The 22301-nt window shown below is 48.6% G+C and overlaps 1 protein-coding gene across 2 annotated transcripts in view; it reads left to right on the forward strand.

Moving 5' to 3' along the window:
* The window catches only part of GPC3 (glypican 3), a 153784-nt gene that overhangs the window by 108491 nt on the left and 22992 nt on the right, over window positions 1–22301 (forward strand). Inside the window, exon 7 of one of the 2 annotated variants that reach the window (XM_029997349.1) lies at window positions 17452–17605. The exons of the other annotated variant lie outside the window; for it this stretch is intronic. Coding sequence (XP_029853209.1) covers window positions 17452–17605 — 154 coding nt within the window. The remainder of the gene's footprint in view (window positions 1–17451; window positions 17606–22301) is intronic. 2 annotated transcript variants of the gene reach the window in all.

The raw sequence follows: 22301 nt of genomic DNA on the forward strand, positions 1-22301 counted from the left end.
CGACTTTTCTGCTAACCTCTGCTTTCCTGCTCCCAGGACTGCCAGGGACTGTTTTCATAGCAGTTCCCGGTTTAACCCCCGCGCCCTCCGACACAGGCACGCCTCATTAGGTGCTGTCTGGGAGCGGGATGCAGCAAGGGATTCGGGGTCCCGGGAGCACCCCGCCACACGGGAGCCGACGTGGGCAGCGGCAGCGCAGCCCGCTCTGCCTTCCCGTGTGCCTCCCTGCGCCGAGCTGTGCCATCTGCCAACAGCCCATAATTATTAAAGGGGGGGGGGGGGAGAAAAATAGCATAATCAGCTCCCTATTAAACGGGGTAGAGGGCAGGCTTCAACCTGCAGGTGATAATGATATTTTGCCGTTCACAGTGAGAAAGTCGCACCGAACAAAACATGGTTATTAGTGTACTTGAAACTGCTGACATAAAGTGGTTGTGAAATGCTGGCTGCCAGATTGGGTCAAGTTAGGTCTTTGCTGAACAGTTCAGGCTGCTGAGGAGCGGAGATCTGTGGAATGAGAGACCCTGGGTAAACATCGCCGGGCTGAACTTGGCTGTTTGCAGCAGCAAAGTGTCTTTGTCAGCTGCTGCTTGGAGAAAAATAGCAGTAAGGGAATGAATATGGTCAGCTCAGTCATGATGTCTTAACAGTGCTTCCCCTCGTTGGCTTGCAGTGTTCGATTGGAACGTGTTATGGGGGGCAGGTGAGAAGTTTTGGTTTAAATGGCATAAATGTAAGAGTCTGAAAAATATCAAACCCTCCTGTAAGCTTGTGTTTGAGGAAGAGGGGTAACTGAGAATAAAGTCATGAGAAAATGGGAAGTGATTTGTGAAAATTAGTTATGAACCTAGCTATTCCTGTGGAGGGTCTGTAGTCTATGGTAAGTGGCTTATATACCGGAAAAGTAACTGCGGAGGTTACTTAAATTTGGGATTTGGGGTGTCAGAGCTCACCATCACACTTATTTTCTTGGCCTACCGGAGTTTTGTGCTCTCCTTCACATCTGGAATGCATCTTGAATGCTGAAGAATAGGAAATGCGGAAGGAGCAGCAGCTCTGGATGAATTACAGTTGTGTTTTTTAGGTGTTGGCTTCAGGTCTGGGAAGCAGTGGGGACTCATGGGCTGGGGAGGGGTGAAAATCTCCTTAGCCACCAACCTCAAGCCAACAGTAGCTTTTAAGGGGTTTTAAACATTCGGAGTCTTTTTGGAGAAAAGAGCATCTTTTCAAGTGTTTGTAGAGCTCGGAGCTGTAAACTGGATTCTCCATGTGACTACCAGTAAATTGTGAATCTAGTACCATACGATGACTTCCTCTCAGTGAGTTGTATTAGAGGTGCAGCTTGGATCTTGTGGATGTGGGTAGATTCAGGAACCATGCTAGTTGGTGCAGTTTTTGTAGAGTTCCACAGCTTTTACTTTTACTTGTAGATTTTTGCTAATGTCTGTAATTTGCTGATGACTTGGCTTCGATTTATTCCAGGCTGCTCACGCTCCTGAGAAATGTGTGTTCTTTCAGCAGTATGCCACATTTTCGAGCTTGCTTGAGTTTGGTGAATGTGTTGTGTGCGGAAATGGTGCTCGCTCATTAGTTCATGTCTTCTCAAGCTGAATCTGGATAAGTGCATGCATATATATATGTACATATATGAGAAATTCTCATCAAACTTCTGCAGTTTGAAATGAGAATGGTGTTTCTGCATTAGAACAAAATCCATGGGGACTGAAAGGAGTATAGAAAACCTAACCCAGAGAGAAGGGGAAGTAAAGGTTTGCCAGATAGTATTAATTTGGTTCAAGCACCTCTTTTAAAGATAAAATAAATAAATGAATAAAGCATGGCCGCCTGAGTAGTGTGCTGTCTCAAGTCAGTCCTTTCTGGATGAGTGCCTACTCATCACATAAAGACTCCAGACCATTTTTGTTTCACCCGAACGTGTGATTGTGTGTGGTGCTATTTTTCATGTGTTGTTGGGCGAGATGGTTTATTATTGTCATATTGGAAGTAAGGATTTTTTTTTTTTTTCCAGTTCTGTTAGATGTCTACCAAGTTTTGATTTGAGTTATTTTTGCTGTGTGCCCAGAGGCATGAACAGCCCATCCATAAATATTAGCATTGTTATCTCAGCTGGGAGGCCAAAGGTCACCTTCAGGAAAATGAGTTGGAATTGGTTCCTAACTTTTATTTCCCAGAGTGGATGGGGTCTGTTTCTAGCTAGAAGGGTTTTCACGCATCCCACACACGAAACTATATTGAAACTGAAAGGTTATTCAGTGTCAGCACAAGGTCTTGCTCAGGTTTTTTTGTGACTTGGTAGCATCCCTAGGCAAAAAAAACAGTGTGCGAGGTGAGCTATTTCCTCTGCTCACTCAATTTTTCTCCCACCACGCGGACGTTCGGATGGCTGAGAGATGGGGACAAGCTTCAAGTTCTAACAGGTATGCACGGAGGTGGGAGCTGTGGTGTCCCATGTCCCACGTCCTGGGCGTTCTGCCATGTTGGTGACCTCCTATTGATCCTCTTCCTCCAAGAAAGGCTCTGGAGAGCAGACCTGAGTGATGCTGGTGTGAGGATGCAGCAAAGATGGAGACTGCGGGTACCGAATCCACCGATGTGACACTCTTGGTCCTCCCTCCTGTCCCAAGCTGACTTGTGTGCTCTCTGCAGTGCTTACGGGGCTCTGACACTGTTGCAGCGGATGCTTTACCCCGTCCTTACTGCACTTACCTGTTGAAGCTTGTGCCCAGTTCCAGTCCTTTTTTATGCTTAGATAAATCCTGCTGTTTATCACAGGACCATCTCTAGGAGGAAGAGCACAATTTTGGAAGAAAAGGGGGGGAAAAACCCACCAAAAATGAATAATAAAATCCATAAAAGGAAACTTAACGGGGGGAGATGTGTCTTTACAAGATTGAAGGGCCTGGAAACATATTGTACATTTCCAGACACTCGAGTTAAGGGCTCATTTAGAATATTTCAGATATACTGGAGTTTGACAGCTCTTTGGTTTCCACATCAAACAATCTGTAATTTATTGCCCTGTATAGGGACTGTGTTTTTATCATACTGCATATTCTCTAGCCAGAAATCTAACTACTATATAAGCTCTTGAAAAAATAAACCCTTTGGGGATTGGAATCCAGGCAATATGCTTTCACAGACCCTGAGAAACCCGCTTTGATTTATTTCCTTGGAAATAAGGGGAACACACAATTTCTTGGAGTATTACAGCTGTTTGCCCAAGCAGGATCTCGCCGCCTTTCTTCACGTGCTCAGTGTAAAGACCCGGGTCCTGCGGTGAGCCCCATGTGAAAGAGCTTCGCGTTGCTCTTCGTGGGGTTTACAGGAGGATGAGAACAAAATTTAGAAGTTTTACAAGGCAGTAAAACACGGAGCTCTAGCTGGAAGGACAAAAAAAAAAAAGAAGGCCCAGAGGCGCGAATGACCGAAGACAAAATAGAGTTGAAGTTTGCAAAAAAGCATGCCCCAGCGTTTAAATAGCCCTGTTTGAAGCTGGTTTGATCAACCAATATGTCCTATATTTGTTTGTAGGTTTAATGGGCTGTTTCCCTGCAGCCTGGCTGCTGGGAGAGGGCATGGCGGAGGTCACCCAGAAGTTAATTTGGAAAGAGGCCAAAAGGCCACAACTTGATTGAATCAAATGTAAACAAAATAGGCCTGGGAACAGCGCGATGCCCTCGTGCCCGAGTCTCTCTCGACCCCTTTGCTCAAAATACAGAGTGTGGCGGAGCGTCGGGGACCGGCGAGGGGGCTTTAACCCCCGAGCGGGGGGACGATGCTCGGGGCGGCGAAGGGTCGGATCCGCACCCTGCTCGGGGCACGCGGGGAACCTGCGAAAGGGCTGCCCGAACGGTGCGGACGGTGCTCTCCGGGCACGGGGCGGCCGCGGGTGCTCCCGCGGGAGACGTGGGGTCCCGGGGAGCCGCCTCGCCAGACCCTGTCCCGGGCGGCTCAAAGCAGGGAAAACTATAAAGTTTGTTATGGGAGACCCTGGGGAGCTGGGGATTTTTCAGGAATATATTTCCCCTTCTCAGAAAAATCTGTGACGTTGACGGATTTGGTGGAACCGCATCTCTCTGTGGCCTGCTAGGCTTTGTGAGGTTTATTATTCCCACTGTATTTTAATTCCCCGGCCAGATGAAGCAGCATAATAATTAGAAAAATGCACAAACTGCCAGATTGTTAAATAACGTGATGCACAACGCTTATCACTTGAAAATACAATATTTAAATTGCACCAAAACAAGTCGCTTTTGGCTAATTTTCCACTTTTAATAAGTTAACACTACAATGTCTGAAGCGCTGTATATGTGTAATATAATTTATCAAGTCCTCAAAAGAAATGTTAATAAACACAATAATTACTTGGACACGCCTTTTGTTCAACATTATTAAACAGTTTGTAACAATTAAAATATTAAAACCACATGTTGTTGAAAGTAACCAGACATTGCAATTATTTCTTACTGAGGCTATTAAATAAAATGACAGAAGATTTTTATTTTAATGATAAATGCATTTTGGAATGGATCAGCTAATTCTTCTTTTACTACACAAAATAATCTATAGCTCCACCAAGTCTAGGCCTGGTATTTAAAGACTAACTCCATCCTCCTTTTGAGCCGTGCCTTGGCTCTCGTTAACACGCCGGGTAAATGCTCTCCGACTCTGTATGCAAGCAGCAATTACAGGATTTTGCCAGGCCAGTTAAATCAGGGGAAGTGTGACCCTCTGTAACAAGAACATAATTAAATTTGAATGTATCTGACTGTCGGGTTGCTTTTTAAACCCAAACCCCTCCTTCCCCTCTTCAGTAAGAGCCGACATTTGCCTACGCCAGCTATCGCCCATCCAGACCCTATCTGCAAACGTCCCGGCTTTATCGGGTTTGTTGTGGGAACACTGTATCTGCAGGTCACCCGAAATGGGTTTTCTTTAACAGCCAGAGATTAATTTGACCCGGTGTGTTTGCATGCGTGTTTTTAAACAGAGGTGTAATCTGGGCTGTGTTTGCTGAAGTTTCTTGCCTGTTTTACCTATGGTCTTGCATGACACAGAGGAGCGGAAGGGGTGCGCTGGTAAGCCCCACGCTTTTACTGCTTGTGCAGTTACATTTGCTGTGGAATGTGAGGTATTTCCCATTTTCAGTAAGGAAAGGGCAGTAAATAGGCATGTTTCTGGTACTGCTCAGTGACAGCGAAACTTGGAGTTGTGCTGAGGGCCTGAGCATCTCCTGCGGGTTGCATAAACCCGGCCAACCCTGTCTGTTACCGAGTGGTTGTTTTTATCAAAGGTAGTGCCAAAATGCCTGTCAACATCCAAAGTCCTCATATCAGCTGGTTTTTGGAGAAAATAATTCATTGTAGGATTTTCCTCAGAGCACCCAAGTCCTTTGGTCCATGGCCATGTGCCCCTTTTTTTGGTAAATAATGGGACTGCTGAGCTGTCATTTTTGGAGGCAAGATTCACTGTTTCCTTGTCCCTCCTACTTTCATTTGTGCTTCCCTGGCGACGAATTTCAGGAACACGTGGGAGAGGACTGGGAAAAGCACGTTCCTGTGTGAAGCCATATATCTCCTTTATTGGTATGAAAAAGGAATGTCTCACCTGTGCTTCCTTTTTGCTAATCCCACTTGCCTTTCCAGGGGTTGCTGTATTCATCCGTGGTGTTTCACCACTTACCTAGTATTGGAATAGATGTTTAGCTCAGTTGAGACTACAGGAGCAGCAAAGCTTTCCCAGCCAGTGAATCCGGCTCCTTGCTTTTCTCAGCAAGACCGGGAAGCTGCTGGGGCTGAGCTTGGATGCGTGGCAGTTTTGGCCGGTTTCCACACCAGTTTATTGTCTGGCGTTCGTAACCTTTGGGTAACATAAATAGCATTTTATCACTCTCCTTCCTTGAAATTCCCTGGCTGCTGTGGTCTTGTGCATGAGAAGGAATTCAACTTTGCCCCTGTGGCTTCAGCTCCGGGGGGGAGGCAGGTGCCTCAGGTGTGTCCTGCAGGGACCAGCCTCCAAACAATACTGTGGAAATCAGCTGGAGAAAAAAATACCTTTAAGGGGGATTCATTTGGTTTTGTGTCCAAAACATGCAGCTGATGCACAGCGGTGCTTTAAAACAAACACCAGATATCCTGTACCAGCGCTGGAGTTTATCCTGTTGTGGAGGAAATAAACCTGGAGGAATCCTTGTGCAACGAGCCAAACACGGTGTAAGTGGAGCTGTTGATACCAAATTAACAGTTAATTACAGTTATTCTGGGCCTCGTTAATTGTATCAAGTGTCGCCTTGCACTGTGACTCAGGCTGGTAATTTAATCAGTAGATGTCCAAGGTAGGTGTCCTCCCGGATGGTTCCAGTAACAAAGCGCACAGCTCTCTCTGGTGTTAGTGGGATGATTGGTAGGTTTCTCATTTATGTGTTTTTCTCCAAAATTTGACTTAAAGTCAAGGTTTTTAACGTGTGGTCCAGACTGAGAGGGGACTGGGATTCAGGGAGCTAATCTTCATCATCCAGAGCAGGCCTGGAAGGTAACCTATGGTCTTCTTGGCCGCAGAACAAATCCGATTGCTTTTGTTCCCGAGAATACGCCTCGTTAACAATAACGTTACTTTTGATTCCAGCCTGACCTTGTGTAATGGCTTAGAGATTATATTCTCGGGGGAAGGGAGGAAAAAGCCGCGCTGTCAGACCCGCTGCGGGCAGGGAAGGCCAGCTCCGGCGGGAGGTCCGCTCTGCACCCCCGGGCTTTGCCTGGGGAGCGTTGTGCCCAGCTGTGGCACGGTGTGCGGGCGGCGTTGCCCTGAGCCGGGGTGCCTGTGAGATTCCCGCTCCGTCCCTAGCTGCTCCATGTGCCGGAGAGGTCAGAGCTGGGGATTTCCCTGGTGCAGTTCTGCCACTTCACCAAACCGCTCTGTCTGCAGCGGGAATGAGGCGCGCTTACGGCATTTTTTTTCTCCCAGAGGCGTTAATGTGTATCTGGTCCATGACACCAGCCGGGGATGGGTAGCTGAGGACTCCTTCCAGATCCTGCCTGTTTAGCCTGCAATGGGTTTGTGTGCATCCTGTATTAAAGGAACAGAAAGCACTTACTGGTTTGGCATCCCTTTGGTGGAAAGGGCAGCGTAAGGTGTCTTACTGCTGTGTGCAGAAAGACGTTAGTCAGCTGAAGCAGTTCATCTTCTGGTCTCAACAGCTTTGTTCTTGCAACAAACGTCACCAGAGCTTTCCTCGTCTGAAGTAGAAGGGGTATCGGACCTACACCCCACCCAGCAATCCTGCTCTGGGAAAGGGTGGTCCCTTTTTTGAAAGCACTGGCTTGGCTTGGCAAGAAGCCGAGGCTGGTCCTGGGACCTCTCCTGATGCTCTATCCCACCTCCGTGGAGGCAGCGGCCGGCACAGACCACTGCGGCTTTCATCCGAGCTGTGCTGCTGTCAGAAAGTGCAAGAGGTTTTGTACGGTTTAGGTAATGAATAATTTGTAATCTTGCCGCTTTTGTTATACCTGCTGATGAAGCAGATGTCTGTAATTAGGCAGGTGTCTGTGCTGGCAAACCCTGTCTCCGGTCAGTGAGACTGCTTTGACCTGTCTGCGTTGTGGCAGGTGAAAATAACCCTCATGGCTCAGGACTCTCTCAGTTAATGCTGTTGCTCGTTAAAGTTCTTAGCTTGGTTTTGACACGTAACAGACTGCAAAGGCTGGGATGTACTTTAGTGCTCTTGCTGTAGGAGCACATGCTGCGAGAGATGGCCCTTGCAGCACATAAAACTCTGAGAGCAAACAGGGAAGTTTAGGTTGCAGCAGTATTTATTGCCTATGGCCTCGCTCAACTGTATTGCGAGGGAATGATATTTAAAAGAAGAAAATGTTCTTGGCTGGCCTGTCTGAGAAGACATGTAAGAAGATGCTGTCTTGTGAAGCATGGTCAGCAGGGGAGGTGGGAGGCAGCTGGCAGAGGATAGGTGTTCGAGCCATCAAGAAATACCGTGATGGGCAGGAAGTTACTTTTTATTTCTGGCAGGACCCCTCGGATGCCTCCTGCCTACGAGTGGGGAAGGAGTTTACTGACCTTTTCATGCAGCACATAGCTCCTAAATGCTGAGGGTGAGACTCGTGTAGGTGCGTTTCAGGGCTTCCTCTGCGGGTGTTGGGTCTCACTGGGGGAGGGTATAAAGTCACCAGCTTTGAACCTAATTTAAATGCCAAGTTGCTTCAGCTGCTGAGTTAGTGGCTGTGCATCAGTGTGGGAGAACCACCCCGGGCAGGGCTCCTCCTGCCTCTTGCCTGCAGCTCTGGAGGTCTGAGCCTTGCAGGTCTGTTTCTGTTTTGAGTACATTCGGTATCGGTGATGAGTTGCACCCCAGCACATCAGCAGTGCCCGTGCTGGAGCCTGGATGTTTCCTCATCCTGTTTGTAGACCCATCCTAGGAGGCAGGTGCCAATATTGACACTGGAGAAGCTGTGTCCGTGAAGTTAAATTTTCTCCTGTTCAGGTTTTAGCAAGCAGCAGCTACATTCTGAATGCAGAGGAGAGCTGTGACCTTGCCCAGGAGCCAGCCCAGCCATCAGCCGTTAATTAGGGATCACGGAGGCTGGAGAGACCCCGTTCCCGGGATTAATTCTGGTCTGGTTTGTCTCAGTTGAATGCCTGTTTAATGTGAAGTGCATAAATACTTGTGGCAGCGGGGCCTGGGGCTCGGGGCTCCCCGCTCCAGCTGGGTGCCTTCCCCAGCAGCACCAGCCCCATCCTGCCTGTGGACCCCAAGCTCTTCTCTCCGTGCAGGACAGAGCGGTGGCTGTCAGGTGGCAGAGGTGGCCGTGGGACGCTGGAGGCCACCAAGCCCCCCAGCTCCCAAGGAACACCTCCAGGGCTCAGCTCGGCACAACCTGCCCCGGTGCGGTGGCCAGTGGTTCCCCAGGGAGGGCAGACCGGCTGCTCGCTCCCCCCTAGCTAACAGGTTTGGGGGGTGTTTGCCGTGGAGACCTCCTCCTCCTCCTCCTGCCTGATTTAAGTCTCTGCTGAAATCAATGGCTCGGTAATTAGCCCTGCACTGGGGTTGTCTTGTCTGGTAGAAGGTAACTGGTTTATGAGGCAGTTGTTCGGTCCCCTGTGACAGGTCTGTGGAGCTGGGGACCTTCAGCAGAACTGCTTGCCGTTGCTTTTTGGGCTTTCAGTGCCTTGGGGTGAAGCGAATGCAAAAGTAAAGCTCGAAAGAGCAGCCCCCCTGGGAGGGCAGGTTGTCCGCAGGGTGACAGGGGCTGGTGTTCCAGCAGAAACCTCTGTACAAGACAATACTGTGTACAAAAATACATGATTTGAGAAGTCCCTCTCCCCTGGGAGCTTTTAGGGAAAGAGGGAAGAGGCTGGGACAGAGATTTGCCTCTCACTTGTGTTGCAGATGGAGAAGGGGGGAAAAAATTCCTTCCGGCGCAGTTCTCAGCTCGTTTCCTACCTGGTGCCAAGGACGAGATGTTTGTCTCACAGGCAGCCCCGGCAGACGTCGCTGACAGCCGGAGAGCGGCCACGTGTGCCAGAGCCTGAGCCAAGAGGAAATCTCCCAGCCGCTCCGACGCGGGCTGGGCTGAGCTGGGCGGTGAGGAGGCTGCGGGGACCCTGGTCCCCCTCTGCAGAAGCGTGGGGCTTTTTTTAGCCGGTAGCTCAAGGTGGTATGATCCCTACATGTCTTCCTACATGCTTTTGCATCTAGGGCACCTTCCTTCCAGGCCATCCCTGCTCAGATGCCTGAAGGATGTGATGGCGATGAGGTGGTTGATTGCTCCACCTCTACCCGTTGTCTTCTTGTTCCTTGTGCTCCTGCTTTGCTTGTTGTCTCATGTTTTATCTTCTGGTGACGTGCGCTTTGGACCTTCCTGAGTGGTGTTTGGATGGCAGAGCGGGGTTCTGCTCCAACATAACTAAACAAAATATGGAAAATATGGATAATAGAAGTGATGGGTCCTGGCCCATGTAGGCTCCCACACCCCTCCTTCACTCAGTTGCCAACCCCCTGAGGGGTGGCAGCTTGACAGGTGGAGAAATTGGTCCAGGTTCTCCTGTCTAGTGACGCAGAGCGGGTGGAAAGGAGAGGGGAAGGCAGCTGGGGCTGCTGGTAGGAGACTGAGAAACTTTTGGGGGAGGAGGAGCAGGGATACAATGCCAGTGAAGAAATGGTGTGGGAAGGGGTTGAGGCAGACAGCCCTTGCAGGTAGCAAGGAAGGGAGCATCTTTGCAGTGCCTTTTCCACCCTCAACGGGCATGGGTGGTTATGTGCCTGGTGGGGACAGCTCTCTTGGTGACTTTCTTTCCTTGTTTAATTCTTCTAGGCAGCCTGAAAGCCCAGATGTTCTTGAAATATCAGCTCTTTCCCTGATGCAGGTTTAAAAGTGCACCCACAGTATTAACGTGGCATTCTGCTTCCCTTTATCAAGGTAGAGGTTTCCTGGGTTGTGCACCAGATGTCCTCAAGAGATGCTCTAGCGTGAGTAGCACCAGATCTGGAGCAGTTATGGGCCCTGTGGCAGAGACTGGGACTGAGGAAACGATGCAGGTCAGCCCAGGCAAAGCAAAGAAGAGCTGGAATGGAGTGTTTGCAGTACATAGCTGCATTCCTACGGCACTTCTAGGGACGTGGTAGCTCGTAGGAGTCTGTCTGATCCTGGCAGGAAAAGGTCCAGGCATATTCCGGCAAGGTGCTGAAGGCATCACCTACTGCCTGGTCCAACCATGTGTTCAATGGTTGGTTTAATGATTGGGTTTTTGGAGTTTGAGGGATGTCTGTGTTTGATCGAGGTGGGTGGCGGTGTGTAGGAGGGGATGCTGAAGGACCAGTGATAGTTTGGTCTCAGAAATGCAAAGGAGGAGAAGGAGCTGTAGCAGCTCACAAAGAGAAAAGCAGCATTTCTCCAGCATTGGCATTGATGCGGGGCTCAGGGGACAAGCCAGAAGCAGACGGGGACTGCCCAGGTCCCCAGCAGGCTGGGCTGGACCTCGCAGCCCTGCTCAGCACCCACACCGTCCTGTTCCTTCCTACTGCCGCACAAAAACAAGCCATAAATAGCTGCGGGGTGGAAGGGGAAGGAACTGGATATAAGGTGAATAAGCTGATCGTAAAGCCTGAGTAATCTCTTTTTCGCATGTGCCCTGTGATGAATGAGCATTTGTTCGGGTGGGGGAAGTGACACCTCCCCTGCCTGCGGGAGAGCGGGCAGGAGCCGGCCCCTCTGCCTGCCGTGGTGCCAGCGAGGGCTTAACCTCCGCATCCGTGGGAGCATCTTCTCCGGGCATCAGCCTGCCATCACCAAACCAGAGCAATTCATAACGGCTTGGCAGCCCCTTTTGCTGCCGAAAGAGATTTACTGTCCAGTGCGGACTCATTTTAATTACTGCCAGCACTTAGGGGTCTTTATCTGTCTTCCTTTACCCATAGGGATGTTGTCAGTTTTGATCACTAATCTGGAATTAAGCTGATGATCCATAAAGTAGGGCCACACTTTGGCCAATAATTCACTGCTGTCACCAGGTTCTTTGTGCTATCAGGAGAGTGACTGGGAAAACTGATTTACTGGCAGCTGAGAGCATCTCCTCTGGAGCCTGTGAAGGCAGTAAAGGGGGTCCTGCTGCGCCAGTAGACACTGGGTGATGTACGGTAGGGATTTTTCCTGTTCCAGGAGATGGTATTTTGAGTGCTAGAAGTAAAGACTAAAACGTTTTTATGGCTGAAGAGCCACAATATAAACTCAGAGTGGTGGTTCACCCCTTTTGGCACCCGTTGCCACAGGCTGGTGTGGAGCCCCAAGAGCTGCGCGTGGGGACGGCATCCCAGGGCTGTCCCTTGCCCACCCTGCCCGGAGCAGGCAGGAGGTGCTGCCGGGGGCTTGGTCTGCCGAGTACGGCTTCACCAGTACAAAACCTGTGACATCTCGAAGCAGGCAGCACGGGGAAGTGCAGAAGTTGCTTTTAGAGCAGCTGATAAAACAGCTGACGTGCCCAACTTGTTTTTCCAAGCACTGAAAATGATTTTTCCAGTTCCAAAGCCTACTTCCACTTTATTAATGTTTGATTAGCGATCGCTCCTTGTTGTGCTGAGCTTGAAATAGGAGTACAATTAGGAACGGGTTTCTTCTCTGCCACATGCTGCCAAGGTGCATCCAACTGGAAGGGCCATAAGGGAACCACATTTTGGGTGTCCTCCTGCCAAAATGGGCTTTTCTGTCCGTGGGCTAATGTTGTGGTCAGAAGAGCAGCGATGCCTGCCTGGGTGCACATGCACATGTGTTCGCTCTTGCAAGACAGAAGTACAGATCCTAGTATTTACAGATATTTTAAAAGTTTTAAATATCCTTATTTTTATATGGTGTTTGGTGCTCAGTGCCAGGGAACATTGAGTTTTTCTGTAATATGTGTTGCATTTTGTTGCCACCCAAGATGGGGAAAGCTCTCTAGAGCTTGGAAAGAAGCAGTGAAAATGGTGCTGGTGATGTTGCATTGAGTTTCTGCTCGTGCACGCTCCTGTGCCACCAAGGCCCCTGTCCACAGAAAGGATAAACCGAATGGAGCTGGGAAATAGGGAAGTGGAGTGGAGGGCACCAGCGAATCTCACGATGAGGGTTGGTTAAATAATAAAGAAAGTATTTGCTAATAAAAGATAATTTCTTCCATGCTACTTCCAGGCCTAATAAGCAGAGGAAGTGGAGAGAATCGATTCTCCTGTTGCATGCTTGTGTATGATCAGGCCACAAAATTCAAAACACATGAGTTTTCAAAAAGTCCACAACTTCAGCCTTTTAAAATGGGTTCCTTTCCCCGCTTCTTGCTTGTGATCAGATAATGACCTTCGTAAGCAAAACAACCCCAGCTGTATTTCATAATGGGAATATACTTCTGTACATTGTAATGAGCTGTTAACAGGGAACAGTATCGTGTGAAAATCTGCACGTTTCCCATGATGCTGCCCTGATTTAAAAGCCACCCATAAATTATTCATTATTGCAGATTTCAAGGCCGGGATTGGCCATAAGATCTAGCTTTTCTCCCCCCAAAACAATGTTTTCAGCAGGCTGGAATTTAAAATAGAAAAACCTGACCTGTTGGGAATCTCGGGAGTTGTGTGGGAAGTACAGCGGCATCTGTGTCGGATACCCAAAAGTGTGTGGCTGGAGCGGGCGGCTTGCGTGATGCAAGGGGAAATAGCACCTTTGCTTCTCCAAAACTCTTTCTTACCGAGGTTCCTGAAGAAAGGCATCCCAAGTTTTGTAGACAGTCATGAGTTGGTGGGTTTGGTTGAGTTTTGAGAGGTTTCTAGCAGAGCCAGGGGCTGGTTTTCGCTGCTGGGTTGAGTTCCCAGGTCCCCTTCATGATGCCAAGCAGCACATGGACACATGGCTGGGGATCCAGAGGAGTTTCTGCACTAAGGCACTTTTTCTGCTGGATGTGAATACTTGATTATTAAGCGTATATTACAATTCTGAATATTATTTTAGCTGCAAGTTCAGTCTCCGTCCTCTCCAGCTTTTTAGGTTTGATCGTATTCCAGAGGCTTACTAAAAACATGCGAAGAATTTCAGCAAAACTCTATGGAACACTTTTATTAAATTCTTTCAGTCATGCAAGCTAAATTAAATGACAGCTCTGTCCACCAAAAGATTACAAATATCAATCAGACTTCTCCCCTAAACTCATGAAGGAATTAAATGTTTTTCTAAAAGTCTTCTATTCCCCTTAATAATCTGTTTGGCTGTTCTCTTTACTTTACATATTTTTGAAGTATGTTGAAAGGGATGATTTCTGCCCTAAAGGAGCACAGTGCTTGTAGCTCACTGCCGATATTTTATCTGAATTCGTGGGCACCATTTTGGGTATTGCTCAAATTGGTATTTGCAATACCATGGGCGTAGTTTCCAAAAGGAGAAAACAGCTATTAAACTACAGTCCAAGAAACACAATGCTGATTTCTTCTCGGAGACGAAAGATTAATGATAAAAAGTATGTTGCAGCTCTCACTGTTTATGTTAAAATTGGAAAAACAAGACCAGGTGGCTCAGTGGGCTGGTGGGATGGTGAGCTCTGAGTAAAGTGGTTGTAAAGAATGAGGAGTTATAAAGATTTCAACATACGGTGGCCCATCCAAATCCAGCTGAGTCATTACCCCACGTTGCTGCATCTGTTTTTGTCTGGTCACTGTACGGTTATGAATAATTGTGTAAAGCACGCTGGGATGCCCTGGGGAGCTTTCCTTGCAGAAAGGCTCGGTGCACCCTTCCCATCTGGCTTGTTTCTTAAGCTGTAGGGAGACCACAGGACAAGCCAAGCAACAAAGATGTGTATGGAGACCAGCTGGCGCTGGCCGGCGTCCCTCGCGCCGGTGCCCCGGCGGCTGATGCGGCAGCGGAGGTACCGCGGCACTGCCCGCCCTACCCGTCTGGAGGGTCGTGGTTTAAAAGGGATGAGGTTGGAAATAAAACTGATGCACGTCTGAGCCGATGGAGCTTGTAGTCAGGAGCAAAAGCTATGGCCCCCATGTGTTTCCTGGCATGGTGGTCCTTTCCAACCTAAATGATTCTGTGGTGGTTGTGCAGATGGGAGACGAATGCCCTGCAGACACCTCAGAGATGCGTGTGTGCGCATGGACTCCCGCAATTAGTGCTCTAGTTAACATCGGGTACATTATAGTGTATTTTTGCCATTATGGTTTAGCAAAGAAGAGTACATACGACTGTAAACTCTTACAGCTGGAGGGATTGTGATTAAGTTAAAGCTATCTCACTGTTACATGCTACTTTAGTGATCACCAGACTATATATTTTCCTGCCTCTTACCATAGGCTTTAAACCACAGGACATGAATAAACTGTAATGTTAGGGTACAGTCAGCTCCGCCTGCTATTTAAGGATGGGGAATCTATGTTCAGTCCACCAAATATAATTTCATGAAGCGTGCAGACCATTGGGGAGGTTGTGTAATGGTTGATGAGTGGGACTGTGGCTGCTGCTCTGGCTGAAGCCGAGGCATCCGACAGCGTTCCCGGGTCAGGATGCGCCAGTGGAGCGGGGTGGGATTTCTACCCCACACCAGGTCTCCTGCAACGGTGACAGTAGGCTTTGTGTCGCGGGCTTCATTTCTCCTAGAGCCAGCTGCGAAATTTGACGCATTGAACCTCCGTGTGGTTCTCGGCAGCCAGGGAGCGCGTGACTGAGGATGGAACTTTTGTCCTGGAAAAGGAAGGAGCAACGTGGCGCAGGGATGTCACGTTCACTCAATCCAAAGTCGGGGCCCGTGCGGCGTTTTCTCAGAAAGTTCCTGTTTTGTTGTGGCTACAAAGGCGGAGAAATTAAGCTGCTAATTTATGGCATGCCAAGAAAAAAGTAGTAATACAAGAAATGCTCAGTAATTTTAATGTTTGAAAACACACAATTGAAAAATCCTGATTTTCCTTTGCCCCCCGCTGAGCTTATTAAATCTGAAAATATCCCAAAGCTTAATTCGCTCTGCCAGAAAGTTCCTCTGCTGTTTGGGGTAAGTAATGAAAGTTGTGCCGCTGAGCTGCGCGGTGGGGTCCCGGCTGGCTTGCTCCATGCCTTGGATGCAGAGCAGTGAGCATCCTGCCGCTGGGCAGTTGCGGTCCCCTTCCACCATTATGGGCTTGGTTTTTTAGCAATGGTGCACTGGGGCAATGGGTCCAAACTGGTGCATGTTGTAATTAGCTGCTATGCGTGGGAGACACTCATTCCACCTCGAGCTGATATATGGTGTGCTGAGGACTGCTGTTAGCTGTGGGCTTCATTTTGAGGAGAGATATACAAGTGATAGTGTAAAGGCTTGAGCGGTCGGCGTGTTCGGTTCCTGTGTGAGGTCTTCCCTGTGCTACCCCCAGCGCTGCATTTTGCCTTTTTGTTTGTTTGTTTGTTGTTACACCATATTCTGGGAAAGGCGTGTATATGTCTAAATAAAATACGGTTCCTGAAAAGTGAACTTAAGCAGTCTGAGCCAAAGCCTGTTGAAGGCCATTGAAACGCATCCCCTGAGTTTTGGGGCGATGAGCTGCATTTTGCTTCCTACCATGGATGCAGGACCCAGCACGGCTGTCACGCTGGGCGGACTTTTCTGCGTTGTTTAATGCAGCCGGGGAACCCAAAGGGGTCTCACATCGAGCCATTTGTTTTTCATTACGTTATGTTCCTCTAATATAAACACTAAGGTATGTGGACATTGCCGTGGACAGAGCGAGCCAGATGCTGAAAGCATTCCTCCGAGGCTGTATAAACTTCAGCAGCTAAATATTTTAGAAACTGTTTTCTAAGGCTAGCTTAATAGTTTAAAAATATAACCTAGATTCCAGATATTAAAAAATGCCTTGAAAGGCATGCATATTGCTGCAATAGATGGAACTAACTAAACCCGTGAAGTATGCCGAAAGCTCCCATTTTGCAATATCTTCTCTGTTACTTATCCTTTTCATTATTTTTTTTTTTTAGGGCTGAGATTAAATTCAAGAAGGCTTTTAACAGAAGAGTGGTAGTGATAGAAATTTTCAGCATATATTAACCGGCTGACTCACACTTTTTCAAAGTGGATCTGGGTTTATGATGAAATAGCTGGCTGCTTTCAGCAACAGCAAAATCGGGAAAGTCAGCGGGAAGAGGAAACTGATAGCTTAAAATGTGTCTAATCCCTCCGTGTGCTGTGAAGGGGCAGCGTGGGGAGCTCCCACCCGTGTTTGGAAAGCAGTCCTGACCCCGTGCTCAGTGGAGGTATTCGAGTCCCCGTGTCGGGGATGTGCAACCCGTCACCATTACTTAGGACTCAGCTTTAAAACATCTTTTAAAAGATCCTTGCGTTTTGTTGCTTGGCTATCCCAAAACTTCAGCTAGCATCTTCTGCAATTCAAGAGTGAGGAATGAGATTTTTAGGTTATTTTTGTGGGGCGCCGTAAGGACCCGAGAGATCTGCCATTTCCTTTCACACGTGTTGCTTCTCAGATGGGAGGTAGTCCCTGAAAGCAGTGAGAATCCCCGAACAGAGTTTCCTCTTGCTGCTGTTTTTTGCCCCATCTGGCCTAACTCTGGACCTGTGTTTTGTAGCTGCCGCCCGAGCTTGGGTGGCACTGGGGTCTCGCAGGGCTGGTAGACGTGCTCCAGCTCGTGCGATGCTCGCCGGGCAGAAGCCGAAGGGCAGAGTTACTCAGTGTGGTTTTTCCTCCTCCTTTTGTTTCTTCCGTTGAGGTTTTGTGTGTGGCTTTGTCCATGAATGAACCTGAGCTCGTCAGTGCTTTAGCGTGAGGAGCGCGACGGGGTCCTGTCCCACTGTCCAGGCTCCTCTGAGCCCTGTCCCCCTCTTGTCACCAACCCCCCCGTCCCCCTGCGAGCGCGGGATGAAGCGGTAGGCAGGGCGGAGGGAAGCTGTTGAATGACTGTGGCACCTCATGCCTTTCAGCTGCTCAAAGGGATGGCTCTGCTCCACCGAAAAGCTCCAGGCAAAACCCCGGAGGAGGAGGAGGAGAGCGGAGACTGCGACGATGAAGATGACTGCGGCGGAGGCTCCGGCGATGGAGAGCTGCGAGTGAGGAACCAGCTCCGGTTCTTAGCAGGTGATGGGGACGGTGGTCCCGCAGCGGCCGCCCCTCTGGGGGTTGTAGGTCTTGGTGATGGTGCGGGGAGCTGCTCTCTGGGGTCTGCTCAGGTCCGCTCGCTGCAGGCACCGCCGGTGCTCGGAGGCTGTTCGTGCTCAGCATCGTGCTGGCTGGCCTCGGTGCCAGCAGGGACAGCAGCTGGAGAAGTAATGCCGCTGCTTTTCCAGGTCGGTTTTGCAGGGGTGTGTTGAGGGCAACCCGTGGGAGGGGGTTCGAGACAGGTTGCAAACCTGCTGTAAGTCCCAGAGTCACCCTCTTCTCTCCTTCCCACTGCTGCCCACGGTCACGAGCCTTTCTGCTTTCTAGAGGACATCAGAAAGTCGGTAAGGATTGTTTGACTGCAGCAAACGATGGTTATTTCTGACCTAGGGTTTACAGCCCCATGGTCATTTTTTACAGATAACTCGGGCTCATTTTTCAGAAGTGATTTAGGTACTCAGGAGCCTAAAATTGCATTGCCTGCCAGTACATGTCATGTCTTTGGTTACTTTGAAAACAGCTATGAGGCACTCCCAGTGCTTCGAGGCTACGTTATTAGTAAGGTAGTGCCTGGTCACTCATCGGGAGGAGAAAGCAAAGGACCGGTTGTGAGTTGGGCAGTCGCAAATGCCGTTGGCATGTGCCTTCTCCCCGACCCACTAACCACTGTCATCCTACTCCTGGCTCCGTGGAGCTCAGCAGCATCATCTGTTTTGCTCGCCTGAGCAAGACCAGGCTGTCAGAGGCTGTGTCTGTCGTGGATAGCAGTGTCTGTTGGACGTGGGTTTGCGGGCTGGAGGCTTGGCCCAATTAATGCTGGTCGCAGTGCTACGCGGTGCTGTTTGAGAGACCAGACAACTGAACCTGGATAAAATCAGCTTTACAGCTTTGAAGTTTAAGAGGCAAATTTGGACTCTTAAACGAAGCACAGATGTTTATAAATTCCCTTCCATTGGCCTGGGATAATTAAAATATCCTTAATGAAGTGAGAGCTGAAATATTAAATGCCAGCTTCATATCAAAGATTATTGACACATTATGTAAAATATATAAAATACATATATTCAAATATTGTGTAAGGGAAAGAAAAGACTTTTTAAGTCCTCCAATCCAAGTCTGAAAGAGAAATACAGAATTCGGAGAAGGATAAAATGTACTTTATTTCATCCAGGAACTAAATATCAAAGTGTACGTTAAAGAAGTACAGGTGATCCACATCGTCCTGAGTCGAGAGCAGAGATACGTGTTTCATTTTCTGTGATCTTTGTGTCACACCTTTGTGCTATTTTTAATGTGTTTCTAATTTCCTCTTTTAGCCTTCCCCATAATATCATCAGTGATCTCTGAAGTTGGGTATATAATCCTTTCTACCTTTCTCTGGCTCTAGTCTAGTTTAATCTCTGTATCGATCTCCCTGACAACCTGCCTGTCTAGCAATTTAGACCTCTCTTGTCACTGCAGTATGTGAACATGGAATAGGAAAAGAGGACTTGTCCTCCCGGTGCTACTCTGCTGGAGGATGTTTGCTGCTGCCTTTGCTACAGGATGGGTAAATATTAACTTTATAGCAGCAGCGGCTTTGCGGCATTGTGTTCCTGGCAGGTTAAGTCTTTCAAGTTGTTGAGAGTGTGAGGTTTGTCCAACGCAGCTTTTAGGCACTGACTGGCCTCGGAGGGCACGAGCTGTGCCATCAGGGTGGTCAGGGAGACTTTCTGGTTCTTGCTCACTCGCCCATGCCGTAATACTCTTTTTTCATGTTTTGCTTTAGAGCAGAAAGGCGAAGCTGATCTGACAGTGACAGAATCCTATTTGGTTGGTATTGGATAGAAACTGTGACTCTGTTCAAGTTTTATGTTGGAAACAAGCCCAGGCAAAGTTGCTGATGGTGTGGAAATACTCACTTTCAACATTTTTGAGAATGATATTTCTTTTTACTTTGAAAGGGTATTTTTCAATTAATTTTTTTTTCCATCATATCACATGTACATAGCACGAAATAAAAGGGACCAGAAACCATTCCACATTCCCCTCTCCCCTTTCCACAAATTCTAAATTTTAGGTTAGCATGCTGATTTGAAATGATGCCAGGCTTTGAAATCTGGAAATAGTTTACAAAATGAACTTTTACATTTAGTGTGGCTTTATCTCTCTCCTTCCCAAGGTGGTTACCCCATATTAGAGGCAGAAAGGACTGGGAGCGGCTGGGGTTGAGTTACTGACTCCCAGGTTTTATGCCGTGATGGATGCTCTGCAGTGTTAAGGCAGGAACACGGCTGGATGGCTGGGGGGGTCTGTGTCATAGCGCGGTGGTCAAACCCCAAAACCCGCTTTGAGCGTGTTTGAGTGCCTCTGCCGACCCTCGGAGGTTTGCAGTCAGGGAACGCAGTTTGGGTGCTTTACTTTCCTTTTCTCAGAGGCTTTGTTCAGCTCAGGAGGAAATTTCTTTGGCCCCGTGATAGCAGCGGAGATCTCCTCCCTTGCGAAGGGTTACCCAAGCCTTGCAGATGGACTTGGCGATGCCTTGGGGAAGAGAAGAGGTGGGTGCCTTGGGCTGGCACGAGTTTGGCCGTCGGTTGAGTGAAAATGTTGGCAGAGTTCGCCACCTCCGAGGTCTTTGCATCTCTTGGATGCAGTGGGAGTTTCTCCTGCTCCCCGGTGTGGGTGCCGCTGATCCTGCTGGCTAACTGCAAACAGCTGCTCGGTACTGGCCTCACCGAGATGTCCCCTCAGAAGGCCTTGAAAATGTAGAGATGAAAAAAGAGCAAAAGGAAAAAAAAAAAAAGTCAGTCTCGAATACAGACTAGTTTTGATTTATCACCTGTTGTATAAAATGTAACCTTTGTTTCCTATTTATAATGAGCCTGTAATAACTGGACAGTCAACTTAAACTTTAATGATTTAAACATACTTGTAAACTGTCAAGTCAAAAGTTTGTGAGTGACTATAAACATATGTTGGTGAGCCCTATATGCTAATAAATTCATTATTATGTTGCCCCAGTGGGAAACACAGAGATGGCAGGCTTTTTTTTATGATAGGTCTTTTATTGTTTGTCACATCTGCAACACATTAAGGATTTTGAAGGCAGATAATGTTTACAATAAGGGGGAGGACTGAAAACCTCCCAGCTCAGAGAAAAGCGCATCCTGTTTGTCAATGGAGTAACCGTGGAGCCGGCACCCTGGCCGTGCAGCTCTAAAAATAGAGCTGCGTACATACACACACATATATTTATGCCACACCAATGGCAAATCATGCCTGCGAATAAATTATAGTATTTTCCCCCAAATTACGAGTCAGTGCAAATGTCTTCCAGGCTCTACGACACAAACATGTGCTCACACCCCGCTGGGATCGGCCGTCCTGCATCAGGCACCCAAAGCAAACAGAGCCTGGGGTGGCTGGCGCTTCACTGCCGCTCCAGACAGCCACCCACTAATTAGCTCACCTCCGGCGTTCTCACTCGAGATGCCACTTATAACCGACAAGCTCGTTGCCAGGAAGCCTGAAAATAAAACGTGGGTGCTGGAGAGGCTCCCGCGCCGGACAGGCGGCTTTAGCAGGCACTGGGGGAGAGGAGGTGCAGGCTTTTTGGGGGGTTTGCAAAGGTGGTGTGGTCTAGCTCACCTGTGCAGGGATGCTGTGCCCCTGGGCATCTCACAAGCTTTGCTGGGAGGAAAAAATCCCTTTTAGGAGCTGGAGCATCACCCGGGGAATGTTCTGAGCAATCTAGTAACCGGGGAGGGGGGAGGACAAGGGGGGAAGATTTACCCTTCCAAAATATCTGTGTTAGGCAGTAACAAAAGTTGTCTTGGGAACAGATGGATTTGGCAGAATTAAGTAGAAATAGTTTGTCCTGGGAAGGGAAGTTGGCCTCATCCCATGAGATATGTAAGGATAGATGTGTGCAATAAAGATATATAAAGATGGCTCTGCAAGTTTGTGTGTGTAAAACAGCTCCCCTGCCTGGCTGTTCCTGCTGCATAACCTGCAGTTAGTTTTGCCTTTCTCTTCTCCCTTGGTTATTTCTAAAGGGGAGAGGGAGTTTGTAGTTCGAGCCCTTGGGGAAGCCGCGAGTTTTCCTGCGCCCTGCCCGTTTGCTGCTCCGGCTGCCGCCGCGTGCTGCCAGACCAGCCGGGTGGGCTGGTCCTCTGTGTGGGTTTCCAGCAATCCGCGCTGTACCCAGGCACTGGATGAAACTCAAGATCAGCACAGTGTGTCCCTTGATTTACCCAGATCTGTAACTCTTTAATAGCTTCTGGCTTGCTTTTCCACTGATTTATCCTCTCGGCAGGGTTCTTTCGAGTGCTCTCATCAAATTGCAGGCTTGAACATCGCCTCTGGACTGGCCAAGCGTGGTCTCTTCCTGGGTGGAAAAGCCATTTGTTGGTAACCCCTTCATACATGCCACAAAGGCGTTGTTGCTTCCAAACAGGAATATAGGCACGTCGCAGAGCAGGTGGTGTCTCCGGCAGCCACCTTCCCAGAGAGGAGGGGCTGCCGTGTTCGTGTGGCCATGCCCTGCGTGGGCACGGAGCAGGACCCCTGTGTCTTCTGCCTCTCACTGTGTTTTTGGAAGCTGCTCTGAACCCCTGTGAGTTGCAGCTTTCATCCTATTCTGCTTTTAAACATCTCCAAATGTCCCAGTAAACCATTCCACATTTTAGAGGTCTCA

The sequence above is a fragment of the Aquila chrysaetos genome, chromosome 21 (assembly GCF_900496995.4).
Source record: "Aquila chrysaetos chrysaetos chromosome 21, bAquChr1.4, whole genome shotgun sequence".
Lineage (NCBI taxonomy): Eukaryota > Metazoa > Chordata > Aves > Accipitriformes > Accipitridae > Aquila > Aquila chrysaetos.